Here is a 12,673-nt window from a genome sequence, read left to right as displayed (position 1 = left end):
AGTAAACATTCAATAGTGGAAGTAAAAAGTGCTGCCAGCATGTTAAAGTCACCATGATATCATAAACATTTTATGGAATATTGCAGGATTTATTATAAACGATTTATCCATGCACATAATTTTTTTTACATTCACGTCCTCTTAATCTTTCATCAAAAAAACTTCCCGTCCCTCTTATTGTGGCTTCTCTGATAACATTTTCTGGCGTGTGGGTGGGACAACCTGTCACTAACATGAGATCGACCAAAAGAAATCAACAATGATCCAACAATCCCATCAATTCCCCGTGGACAAAATCAAGCCCCGCCCTACATTCAGTCTTGTTCGAGAAGCCATTTCACTCTGATATATGTCACAATAGGGAATAAAAGACTATCTCAGCTTCTGTTTCAGAGCAGATCCTTAACTGTGTATTGCAATCATTGTTTCAAATTTGCACAGATAGAAAAAGGCTCATGGGAAGCAAAACTGTACCGCCTAAACCATGGCACATGACTGCTTTTTTTGTTTTTAGGGGATACGGGGGCTTCCTGGAGAGATAGGCCCTGCTGGACCTCAAGTAAGAATTTAAATTACTTAAAAACTATTCATTAAAAAAAACTTTTTTTGAAAGAAATTTATACTTTTATTCAGCAAAGATGCATTAAATGACATCTATAATGTTAAAAATATTTCTGTTTCAAATAAATGCTGTTCTTTTGAACTTTCTATTCATCAAACACAACTGTTAACATTGATGGTGACGATAATAAGAAATGTTTCTTGAGCACAAAATCAGCATATTAGAATGATTTCTGAAGGATCATGTGACACTGAAGACTGGAGTAATGGAATGAAAATTCAGCTTTGCATCACAGGAATAAATTATATTTAAAATAGCAAAGTGTTATTTTAAATTGTACTATTTCACAATTTTACTGTATTTTTGGTTGAATAAATGCTGCCTTGGTGAGCATAATAGACTTTAAAATATTAAAAAAATATTATAACCCAGCCAAACTTTTGAATGACAGTTAATGTCATTTTAAGAGTGTTGATTTTGTCACAGCAACTTTTAACAAGTTATTTTGACAGGGTGATCGAGGCATGCCAGGGCCAGCAGGCTTTACTGGACCAACAGGACAGCAGGTATCTCATAATTTCAACAGAATGATGTTTTTGTTTACTGGAAATTGTTGGCTCAATGCTAAAAATGCTAAGCAGTAGCTATTTAGTTTCCTCATCAAGTCCTCTAATTTTGAGCAACATGTGCAGCATAAATGTTCCTACACAAAATCATGCTCCTATTATTTTTGTAAGAAAACATAAGATTGTAAGAATATAAGAATATAAGATTGGATCATTTAAAAAAAAAAAAAAAAAAACATAAATGGGAACCAGAATATCTTTGTCTTTGTGGACCAGCGCTCTTTTGTAATCACCTAGAAACCCACTCATAACACTTTACCGACCACATGGCAAAACTGGTGCAACCACACAGAACACCCTAGCTCTGTGGTGGCACATTTGGCACAGTTTAGGTGTTGATTTAAATTTTCAACAGCGTTTCTCAGCTTTAAGCACTTACTGCACCTTTAAATGCTTTAGCATCAAATTACTGATATTTGATGCTTTCCTTATTGCAAAGTTGTCTTTAAAAATGTCTTTAATTTCAGGGGCCCCCAGGCCCAGTTGGCCCACCTGGCATAGAAGGTCCTCCTGGTCCAAAGGTAAATCATCCCAGTTAATATGCATAGTTTACTGCATATTTTGCATTAAGTCATATTTGATATAACATATTTATAAACTTGTTAAATGATATAAAAAACTAAAACATACAATGATTATATATATATATATATATATATTTATGAGCAATATCACACTCGTAGCCGTGCGATATGGCTGTATATCAGCGCGGCTGTGATTCGTCCATAGGCACAGCCATATCACATGGCTACGAGTGTGATATTGCTTTTATACAATAGTTAGACGGCACGAGTGTGTAAACAAATAAGAACAACAACGGAGTGTCTTTAAAACCCTCTTTTGTGCAGCACTACTTCCCTCCGCCACGGATTCAAATCTCAAGTTGACAGCTGGACCAAGCCTTCGTTACTAATTCTAAAACGTCACTTTAGAACTAGTAACGAAAGAATGTTGAGTCATATATATATTATATATATATACGCACACAGACACACACATACACACAAACACACACACACACACATATATATATATATATATAATTTTTTAAAGAGTTTAACAAATATATTTTAATTAGCAATGATGCATTTAATTGATAAAGTATTTTATTTTTTTCTATCACTTCTCAGCATCGGTTTACGTCTTGATTATAAGTGTACTATATATATATAATTTATATATAATAATATATATGATTATATATATATATATAATTTGATATATTGTATAATTATTATATAATATTATATATATATTTTATGTTATATCATATAACATTTTATTGAAACTTGTTTGTTGACAGGGTAATTCTGGCTCTCATGGACAGGTTGGGCTCCCTGGTGCACCTGGTGCTAAAGTAAGTAAGCTAAGGGAGGGGGATTTCCACACATAGAGATCTGAAAATATGATATTATCTTGTTTAGTGACATACCTGCCACTTTTGCAGACAGCTTCAGGAAATAACTTTGAGCAGCAGATCTTATATTAAGCCTCTGTCAAGAAAATGTGTGTATTTTACAGAGTGTGAAATGGTTGCAATTTTTAATCCATTGCATTCATTGTACATTAAGTTTTAAAGTGATATGTCACCTGAAAATGAAAAGGTCTTTTGAAGCCATACAATAGCAACAGTATATGCAAAAAACTGAAATGTATGTCTTTATTCATTGAGAAGTGTCCAGGGTCCCTGTGGGTCCTTAAATTAAGTTTGATCAAATTTAGGGCCATTGAAAGTCTTTTTACATATCTTAAATTGTATAAGAAAAGTGCTAATTATCATTTTAAGAGGTCTTAGATTAGGCGACTGAAAACTGACCTAATACGATTACTAAACTTCAAAAGTGGGCTACTCCTGCACATTATTTAAAACATCATTTTAACACAATTATTCATGATATAGATTTCACTAGTATCGGTACTATAATCTGTTTATTGCATTTTTTAAATATTATTATCGTATTAACCAAATTCCAATATCTGTTTAAATTTGTATGCATTGATATATTAGTACAAAACTAATTAAATGATACCTGTTACTAAGTATAGCAATGTTGTACAAGTGAACCATCTAAATATTGTCTTATAAAGGTGTATGCATGTATCCACAGGGTTCAGATGGAGAGCACGGCATTCAAGGTCCCCCCGGTATTAGAGGTCTACCAGGGTTCAAAGGTCATAAGGTATGTTCTTCAACACAGACAAACCTTGCTTTGGGATGCTTTAATAAAAATGTCCATACTATAGATGGACTCATAGGTTGCATTACAAATAGTCATCATCTGTCACTGATTGGCTTTCATGCTATGTTTTATTCGTCAATAAACTATTGTAATGATTGGTATTTTTAAAGTCGCAATGAAACAGAAGTAACGACAGATATTTTCCTTTGCATTGTAATGTACATCTAAATATAACAGATTATCAAAAAAGAAACAATTTAGGCAAGGGGCTTGGTTGTATGGATTGATTGTTGATTGGATTTTGAGATGTGGGTGTTTCACTCAATTGCATGAATGCAGGCTTGCGGGTAAGGGGTTTAAGTGAACTAAATAATTGGAGACAGCAACAGAAAGAAGTCTGTTATTTTCACCAAAAGATTCTGTTATGAAATTTTAATTAAAACTTACAAGGTCAAATGAGTGAAAAAAAATAAAAAATAAAAAATAAAATAAACTTACATGGAAATAGACAGGCTGACTTTAATGTGGCATTTGACATTTCAATAATCACTTATTTCGTTTTTCCCCTCTTTTTCCCCTCCTTCCACCTTTACAGTGTAAAAAAAGACACTTGATTTAATGAACAATATCATGAGTCATTACAGAAATGTTCATTTTCCTTTCTAAATTCTCACTTGCATATTTTTCCTGCCCTGTTTTCGTGGTGCTTAAAACCTTTTTTATTATCTCTTATTTTCTTTACTTTGAATCCTTATAGGCATATTTTGTAGTAAGAATGATTCTTAAAATCATCATGACATCAAAATGGACCATTCTTGTTTTTTCTGCTATATTGCTATATTTATCATAAATGATTTATGTTTATTTATTTATTAATGTGCTCTCATAATCTTTAATCAAAATATCCTTTCCCTCTTGCATCTCTTCTCTGATGATGTGTTTAAATCAAGCCCCGCCCTACATTTTTATTTGTTGTTTAAGAAGCCATTTCACCTGGATATACAGTATACGTCACGATAGGGAAGAAAAGACTATCACAACTTCCATTTCATGCTGACTTTCACACAAAATGATGAAAAGTGTTGAATTTTAAATGTAATTCATCAAATGACTATTTTTGGTTAATGCAACCTCTGGATGGACTGTAAACTTTTGCACTTGAATGTATTGTTTCACGAGTTTGCCTGCCCATCCAGTGTTTAGTGTTTAATCTAACTTGGCTTGCTGTCCTCAACGGAGGCTTACATACCCTCATAATGATGATTGACAGGACTGAATGATTAGGCTCCTCCCAAACCTATGTTTGGAACTTCATTAAAAATATTCCTTTAAATGCCATGCTCTTTCATGCTTGTGCACTTTTGCAGGGTGACTCAGGATCATCTGGACTAAGGGGAAGTCAGGTACTGTTACTGCTCAGTGATCACTGACATCTTTGACATTTGATTTCTCACCGACTGATTTAAAAAAAAAAAAAAACATGTTGTGAGAGAGAGAGAAAAGAGGATGTAAAAAAAAAAGGTGTTACTGTTGCTGGGTTTTTTTTTTTTTTCAAACAGGAATTCCTACCTACAGAAGACACAAACACATGCAATTTTTATTTTCAGCAGTCAGAGTCAAAAAGTTTTAACAAAGTACCACACAACAGGTTTTAGTGGTTAATGCTGATTTGGTGCTGGTCCAGCTTGTGGATAAGCACAGTCATGCTGTAAATTTGTTGACCAAGACTTTCTGGTTTCAGAAATTAAGCCCAACTACTGTTTGTTGGCCTTTTTGCCATGGTATTGTACAGTTTTGTTAGAACAATATTGACATTCTGATGATAAATCTCTCATTCCAGGGCGAGAAAGGAAACCAGGGAGAACCTGGAGTTGCTGGAAAACATGTATGTAACAGTCTTTATGCTTTATTAGTGATGTAGCTAATACACATGCACTTCTGGTTATGAATTTGAACAACCCCCTAAAACCTACGTATTAATCTTTGACACGCACCTTGCCCCACATTGCTTGTGCAATGGAAATGAAAACATCCCACGCACTTGTTTTGAAGTTAGAACGCGAGTCTCCATATTTAGAAACCATAGAGACTTGAGGTTGGACTCTTTTGATTTGAGCTAGGAAGTAACTACTTAGTGACCATCCAGAAGAAAATAAAAAACCATGTAGAAATGGTCTGGCAACACATTGGTCAATTTTTATATGAAAAAAACAAACAAAAAAAACCCAGTTGTATACACAAACTACTGTTCAAACATTTGGGGTAAAACTTTTTTTTTTTTTTTGAAAGTAATTAATACTTTTATTCATCAAGGACACATTAAATTTGATCAAAAGTGACTGTAAAGAAATCTATAATGTTACATTTCTATTTTAAATAAATGCTGTACTTTTGAACTTTCTATTCATTCACGAATCCTAAAAAATATATCATGGTTTCCACAAAAAGCTGTTTTCAACATTGATATTAAGAAATGTTTCTTGAGCAGCAAATCAGCATATTAGAAACATTTCTGAAGGATCATGTGACGCTGAAGATGAGTAATGATGCTAAAAATTCAGCTATGCCAACAATTAAGTTCATAATATTATTGTTTCATATAATATTTTAATGCAGATCAACTGCACAGCAGCTAATGTGTGTGATGTACTTCTGTTATTCTCAACAGGGTGAACCGGGCCTGAAAGGGAACAAAGGAGAGGTACATAACCAACTACTCATAAAACATAACTACTGTTGTCAATAACTCACAACCGCTTCCCGATGAGTCAGAACCTGAAAGTCTCTCGGTTACCCAGCAAGGGACAAATACAAGCTTCAAGGTTTTGAGCCAAACATATACAGTGTCGCAACATTCAGGGATCTTGTTTGCAACTCCATCACAGTTTAAAGATATATTTGAGGTTTTTATTCACATTAATCAGCACAAATAGTTCTTGTGGAAGCTCAAACAATGCTGCATAACACTGAGAATAAACTTGTGCGTGAATTCCCGTTTACCATATCTGATCTGTTTGTGTTTATAAATGTTTATATGTAAATAAAAAGACAAAGTTAAATATTCACATAATGCAAGTCTCTTCAAAAAGTCCATAAAGAGATCATTAAACTAATCCAAACACTAATCCTAATTCCGTATTTTCTGAAGCATCACAGTGGTATTTGTATTCTGTCAATGAATCGACAAATCAGACTTCATTAAAATAACTACATTTGTGTTTTGAAGATGATTAAAAGTCTTAAGGGTTAGGAATGTAATGAGGGCAAGCACAAATTATATTTCAGTAAATTAACCCCTCAATAAAAATTTAAAAAGATGCACTCCACAGATTTTTATGTCCTTATTGAACTCCTGATTCAGATCATCAACTCATTTGCAGGGAGTTCCATGAATTGAACTGTAGGACCACGACTGAAAACCACTGCATTATGATATTTAAAACCATAATTTCAAAGTTCACAATGACATTGCAACAGTATTGCGAGTTTTACCTTATGGAAGTGCACAAGTCTGTCTTATTGTAGTCTTCTTTCTCGTCACTGGATTATTTTTTCAGGGCGTTGTTGGAAACTTTTTTCCTCGTCGAAGCAGAGACCAGGAGACGTTGGGATATCTTTCAAGCAGAAGTTACTCTTTATTGAGAAATTGGCTGTGTGTGTCGCTGTAGTCATCCAAGTCTCACTAAGGCAGTGTACATTGAAGGTTATATACATTTTAGGGGGCAGTGCTTAGGGATAGAGACAAAGCACCAGGGAGACGACCTTAAACAAAGCATGCAAATGAAGTATTCAGGTATAGGAACCTGCCCCAGACTCTAGAGTGTCGCCAGTTCTAATCCAATCAGCATACCTATTCAAAGAATGGGACAGGGGCTCCAAGAGCCATTAACAACAAAAGGTGAGAATCTCAGTAATCTGACCCGTTAGACATACAATAAAGAGAACAGGAACTGGCAGAAAACCCTTGCTGGAAACTTTGCTAAACAGAATCATTCATCTAATGTCGTCATCTTTACCTTAACATGCTAAATACAATGTACTTCACCTTAGTATTTCAGGTGATGTTATGTTAGGACGTAGGATCATCAGATCTTAAACAGATTCTTAAATTTGTAATCCCACAGTCCCCCCTTTGAGAGTTCTAATAACTCTCACATAATACAAATTTAAACCTTCTTAAATCCCTTCTGTATCCTATGGACAGTTACAGGCACATACATCTTATTCTATGTCATGTCCAACATTTACATAAGTGTTGTTCTTTAACTTGAGTATACTGTTGACACACATATAGGGTGGTAACATGTTGTATAAACTACATGATGACACAGAAAACCATGTAGCATAAGCGTGGAAGTCCTAAAAGTCCATGGCGCCTGAATATCTGTGGAGTCCATTTCCAACGCATTTCCATGTCTGTTCCAAGTTGCTCAGATGTCGTCATGAAGGTTGTACATGGATATCTGAGGTGATGCTTTACACCAGGTGCTGCTTTTGAGCCGTCATGGGATATACACATACTTGCACACAAGAAAACAAAGAAACAGAAGACCAGCAGTATTTATGCATAGACTTTAGTACGTTAGACCTCTGAAGATCGTATAGTTTTTCTGTCTAACTCTGATAATCATAAACTTCTAGTGATTGTATAGTGGTTTTGTTCTTCTTTTTCTTAACCTAGTCTTAATCAATTTGACACCTATAGACCAGTAAGGTGGGGATAAACTGAGATGAGGAAACCTATGAGGAAGTCTTCACCACAGGGTTGGCCCCCGAGGCCTGTTGCACTTCAGTTCTTCCCTGGGCTCCTCACTGGTCTGTGTGTCTTATTCTCTCCCTGTAGTTAAATTGCAAACTTTACTGTGCTCCATCTTCCAATGAAACATCAGTCATAGCAGACATCATAACCCGTAGAGGATGGATAAGTGAATGGAGTCTGCTGTAGCATAACATTTAAGGCTGTGAGTGTACTTAACCTGTGTCCCTGAATGGTGGAAGTGATAGTCAACTTTCTTTTGTTCAGAATGAGTCTTTCAGCTTTCTTGTAAATTACTGGGGGAATAAAGCACTCACAGCCCAAATGGTTAGCATGTCAGCAAGCTGCTGCTCCAAGAGTTTGGAGAAGAGGGGAGGGGCAGTTTCAATGTAGCAAGTAGACTGAGTAGGAGCTGTAACAGCTTTACTCTTTTTGTTTTTCCTACACTCTTTCATCCAATGTCCAGGATTACCACAGTAATGACAACTGCCTTTTCTATTAGGACATTTACGTTTCTGTCGATTCTCAGTGTTGACCTTAAAGGATGCTGCTGCAATCTTCACTCTTGTCTTGACATCGGAGTCCCTTTCCCAAATAGCTAACCTATCCAAGTTGTTTTGCAGGGTTCCATTGGAGCATGTGAGGTCTAAGAAAGACAATGCATTTCTGTATTCTGATGAAAGCCCATCAAACCACATGCAGACCAGTCGTCCATTATCCTCTAACACCTTCTCTGGAGTGTCAACTATTCCACTGTATGCTGCAGCTGACTGACAAAATCTTTCAGTGTACTCACTTACAGTTGCATCCTTCTTCTGTACACAACTAGTGATCTTTGACCAGTCTACCTTTGGTCCAACATGGTTCTGTAACACTCTCAGAACTCCTTCTCTCAATTCACCTTTACTGGAATGCTGAAACTCAGAACTATTTACAGCACTTTCAAAATCATTGAATTCTGACTCTTTCAGGATTTGTGACATTAGCTGTGTGACTTCAGCTAGGGACATATCATTAAGCTTCATTTTTCTGGACAACTCTATCCTAAATTCAGAAAAAATTCTCTGCACTGATGGCAAACTCTCAGCAAGTCTTTCTATGTCTTCAGGACCTATAGCGGTACTGACTGCTTGCAACTGCAGTATGGGGGTTACAGATGGAACTGTGTCAACCCCTTTTACCCTACTCTGAGCCCTTTGTCTCGCTCCACACACTTCAGCTAGGGACATATCATTAAGCTTCATTTTTCTGGACAACTCTATCCTAAATTCAGAAAAAATTCTCTGCACTGATGGCAAACTCTCAGCAAGTCTCTCTATGTCTTCAGGACCTATAGCGGTACTGACTGCTTGCAACTGCAGTATGGGGGTTACAGATGAAACTGTGTCAACCCCTTTTACCCTACTCTGAGCCTTTTGTCTCGCTCCACACACTTCAACAGCATTTACATCTTTATCCATCAATCCAGTATTGCTATTGCCCTCAAGTCTACAGAAAGACTGTAAGTCAGGATAGCTTTCATCTGACTGTTGGTCTTTTGAGTCACATTTGGTTGAGGCTTTGTTAAGGCCCAACTTCTGAGTGAGACGAGACACTCGAGTGTGCAACTGTTTGTTCTGCTCTTCTAACTTAGCAATACACTGGATTTGTTCTTTTGCAATGGCAATGGATAGAGTAAATTCTCTGTGGCAGCAGATAATGCCCTTCATATTTTTCTTCCGAATACAAGCACCACGTACCTGTTTGCTTTCTTCAATAGACCAAACTTTTTCTGAATGAATCCGAAATTTCTTTGTCAAATCCAATCTGTGTGACACAGTCACTATTAAGTCCATGTGCTTTCCTAACAATGATTTGAACTCACTATCTGTCCATGAAGGAGTAGCTAGTCCACCTTTCTCAGTTGTTGGAATTAGTCTAGCATTCTTTCTCAACATTTTGTAGTCTTTCTGGCACAACAATACACTTCAACACTGCCCTGACAGAGCAGAGGTTAACCTAGTTACTACACATCGTAATGTATTCAACCTTCTCTGGTGAGCAGAGTAGAACCAACTTGCTAACACACTGTAACAGTTGTAACCTTCCCTGAATTAACAGAGGATGAACTCTCTTCTCTAGCAAAAAAGAGGATGGCTATTCTGTTAACACACCATCTTCCCTGATTAAACAGAGGATACCAATATTGGCACGTAATGCTAAAACTTCCCTGCCTGAACAGAGGATACCAATATTAGCACTTAATGCGAATCTTCCCTGCCTGAACAGAGGATAAACTTCATCTCTAAAAGAACATTTTTTTAGAGGATAACTTAGTTAACCAAACCCTACAGCTGTCTGTTAACTCTTCTCTGACGGCGCAGAGGATAAAAATTTTGTACTGGTCTTAATGGTTCTTTTGGATAGAGTATCACTCACTAACCCTTGGGTGTACAGGAAAATTCAGCCTGGATCTTCTTTTGGATCAGATCTCTGTTGAGCTTGAAGTTTCAATCTGGATTGAGGTGAGCTCCTCTATCCAGGTCACGGCAAAAAAACTTGTTGGAAACTTTTTTCCTCGTCGAAACAGAGACCAGGAGACTTTGGGATATCTTTCAAGCAGAAGTTATTCTTTATTGAGAAATGCACTGTGTGTGTCGCTGTAGTCATCCAAGTCTCACTAAGGCAGTGTACATTGAAGTTTATATACATTTTAGGGGGCAGTGCTTAGGGATAGAGACAAAGCACCAGGGAGATGACCTTAAACAAAGCATGCAAATGAAGTATTCAGGTATAAGAACCTGCCCCAGACTCTAGAGTGTCGCCAGTACTAATCCAATCAGCATACCTATTCAAAGAATGGGACAGGGGCTCCAAGAGCCATTAACAACAAAAGGTGAGAATCTCAGTAATCTGACTCATTAGACATACAATAAAGAGAACAGGAACTGGCAGAAAACCCTTGCTTGAAACCTTGCTAAACAGAATCATTCATCTAATGTCGTCATCTTTACCTTAACATGCTAAATACAATGTTCTTCATCTTAGTATTTCAGGTGATGTTATGTCAGGATGTAGGATCATCAGATCTTAAACAGATTCTTAAATTTGTAATCCCACAGCGTCATGGACAATCTGATTAAACAACATTATGGGTTACAACTTGAGACTTTTTAAAATGATGGAAGGTACTTAGTACAGACAAATTAATTGTGAAAAACAACATGCATACCTGTTTGCCATCACATCTATGCTAAATCTGTCACTGGCCTTTGTTTGCTGGTTTTGGGCTGCTGATGGTCAGACAAAGAATGAGTATATGTGCTGGAGGTTGAGGATCTTGTGTGTGACTAAGAGAGAAAAGCAAAACAATTTAATGTTTCACGTCTATAAATGTTTTAATTCATACAGGGCTAAAGATAAAACATTTACACTATATTGTGGAGACCTTAAAGGGACAGTTCACCCAAAAATGAAAATTTGATGTTTATCTGCTTACCCCCAGTGCATCCAAGATGTATGTGACTTTTTTTCTTCAGTCGAATGCAAATTATGATTTTTAACTGCAACCGCTGCCGTCTGTCAGTCAAATAATAGCAGTAGATGGGAACTTCAACTATAACAGTAAATAAAACTTGCATAGACAAATCAAAATTAAAACCTGCGGCTCGTGACGACACATTAGACACGAAACGATCGGTTTGTGCGAGAAACCGAACAGTGTTTATATAATTTTTTACCTCTAATACACCACTATGTCCAATTTCGTTCAGCTTCCTGTTAGTGAGGTCAAAAAACGCGTTGTGATGACGGAAGTGATGTCTCGCCCATATACTTCAATGAGCGCGAGACATCACTTCTGTTGTCAGAGCGCGATCAGACCTCACTAACCGGAAGCTAAACGAAGTTGGACATAGTGGTGTATTAGAGGTAAAAAATTATATAAACACTGTTCGGTTTCTTGCACAAACCGATCGTTTCGTGTCTTAGGACATCAATGTGCCGTCACGAGCCGCAGGGTTTAATTTGGATTTGTCTATGGAAGTTTTTTCGACTCTTATTGTTCAAGTTCCCAATCACTGCTATTATTTGACTGACAGACGGCAGCGGTTGCAGTTAAAAATCATAATTTGCGTTCGACTGAAGAAAAAAAGTCCTCTACATCTTGGATGCACTGGGGGTAAGCAGATAAACATCAAATTTTCATTTTTGGGTGAACAATCCCTTTAAAAGAATGCCTGAAGTGTTAAAACATTAAAGTATTAATATTTACCATTCAATTCACATTTATCTGTGTAGCGCTTTTTTTCCACAATATATAGTTTCAAATACCATCAGGATTACCACCAGACATCTTAAGTTTAAATTTTGATGACTTCAGTGTGTGTCCTCTACCACATCAGTCTTTTTTTTTTTTTTTTAATTGTCATAAATACTGTTTTTTTTTTTTTTTTTTTTTTTGCAAACTCAAATAGCAAAGCTTGAAACAAGCCCTGTGGACTTTAAGCCCAATTGCTATATGACTGGCTTTAATTTCAAAGCCACAGCACTTACCTTCATTTAGAAAATC

The 12,673-nt window shown here is 36.4% G+C and overlaps 1 protein-coding gene across 1 annotated transcript in view; it reads left to right on the top strand.

The window, feature by feature from the left end:
• si:ch211-106n13.3 (vWFA and Collagen domain-containing protein) overlaps positions 1-12,673 on the top strand; it is a 44,176-nt gene that overhangs the window by 16,880 nt on the left and 14,623 nt on the right. Inside the window, 7 exon segments of the mRNA XM_067364027.1 lie at positions 515-559; positions 1,656-1,709; positions 2,492-2,545; positions 3,297-3,360; positions 4,736-4,771; positions 5,209-5,238; positions 6,037-6,069. Coding sequence (XP_067220128.1) covers positions 515-559; positions 1,656-1,709; positions 2,492-2,545; positions 3,297-3,360; positions 4,736-4,771; positions 5,209-5,238; positions 6,037-6,069 — 316 coding nt within the window.

Source organism: Chanodichthys erythropterus, chromosome 16 (genome assembly GCF_024489055.1).
Source record: "Chanodichthys erythropterus isolate Z2021 chromosome 16, ASM2448905v1, whole genome shotgun sequence".
Lineage (NCBI taxonomy): Eukaryota > Metazoa > Chordata > Actinopteri > Cypriniformes > Xenocyprididae > Chanodichthys > Chanodichthys erythropterus.
The sequence above is the reverse complement of the archived record's forward strand: the minus strand, read 5'-3'. Positions and strand labels throughout refer to the sequence as shown.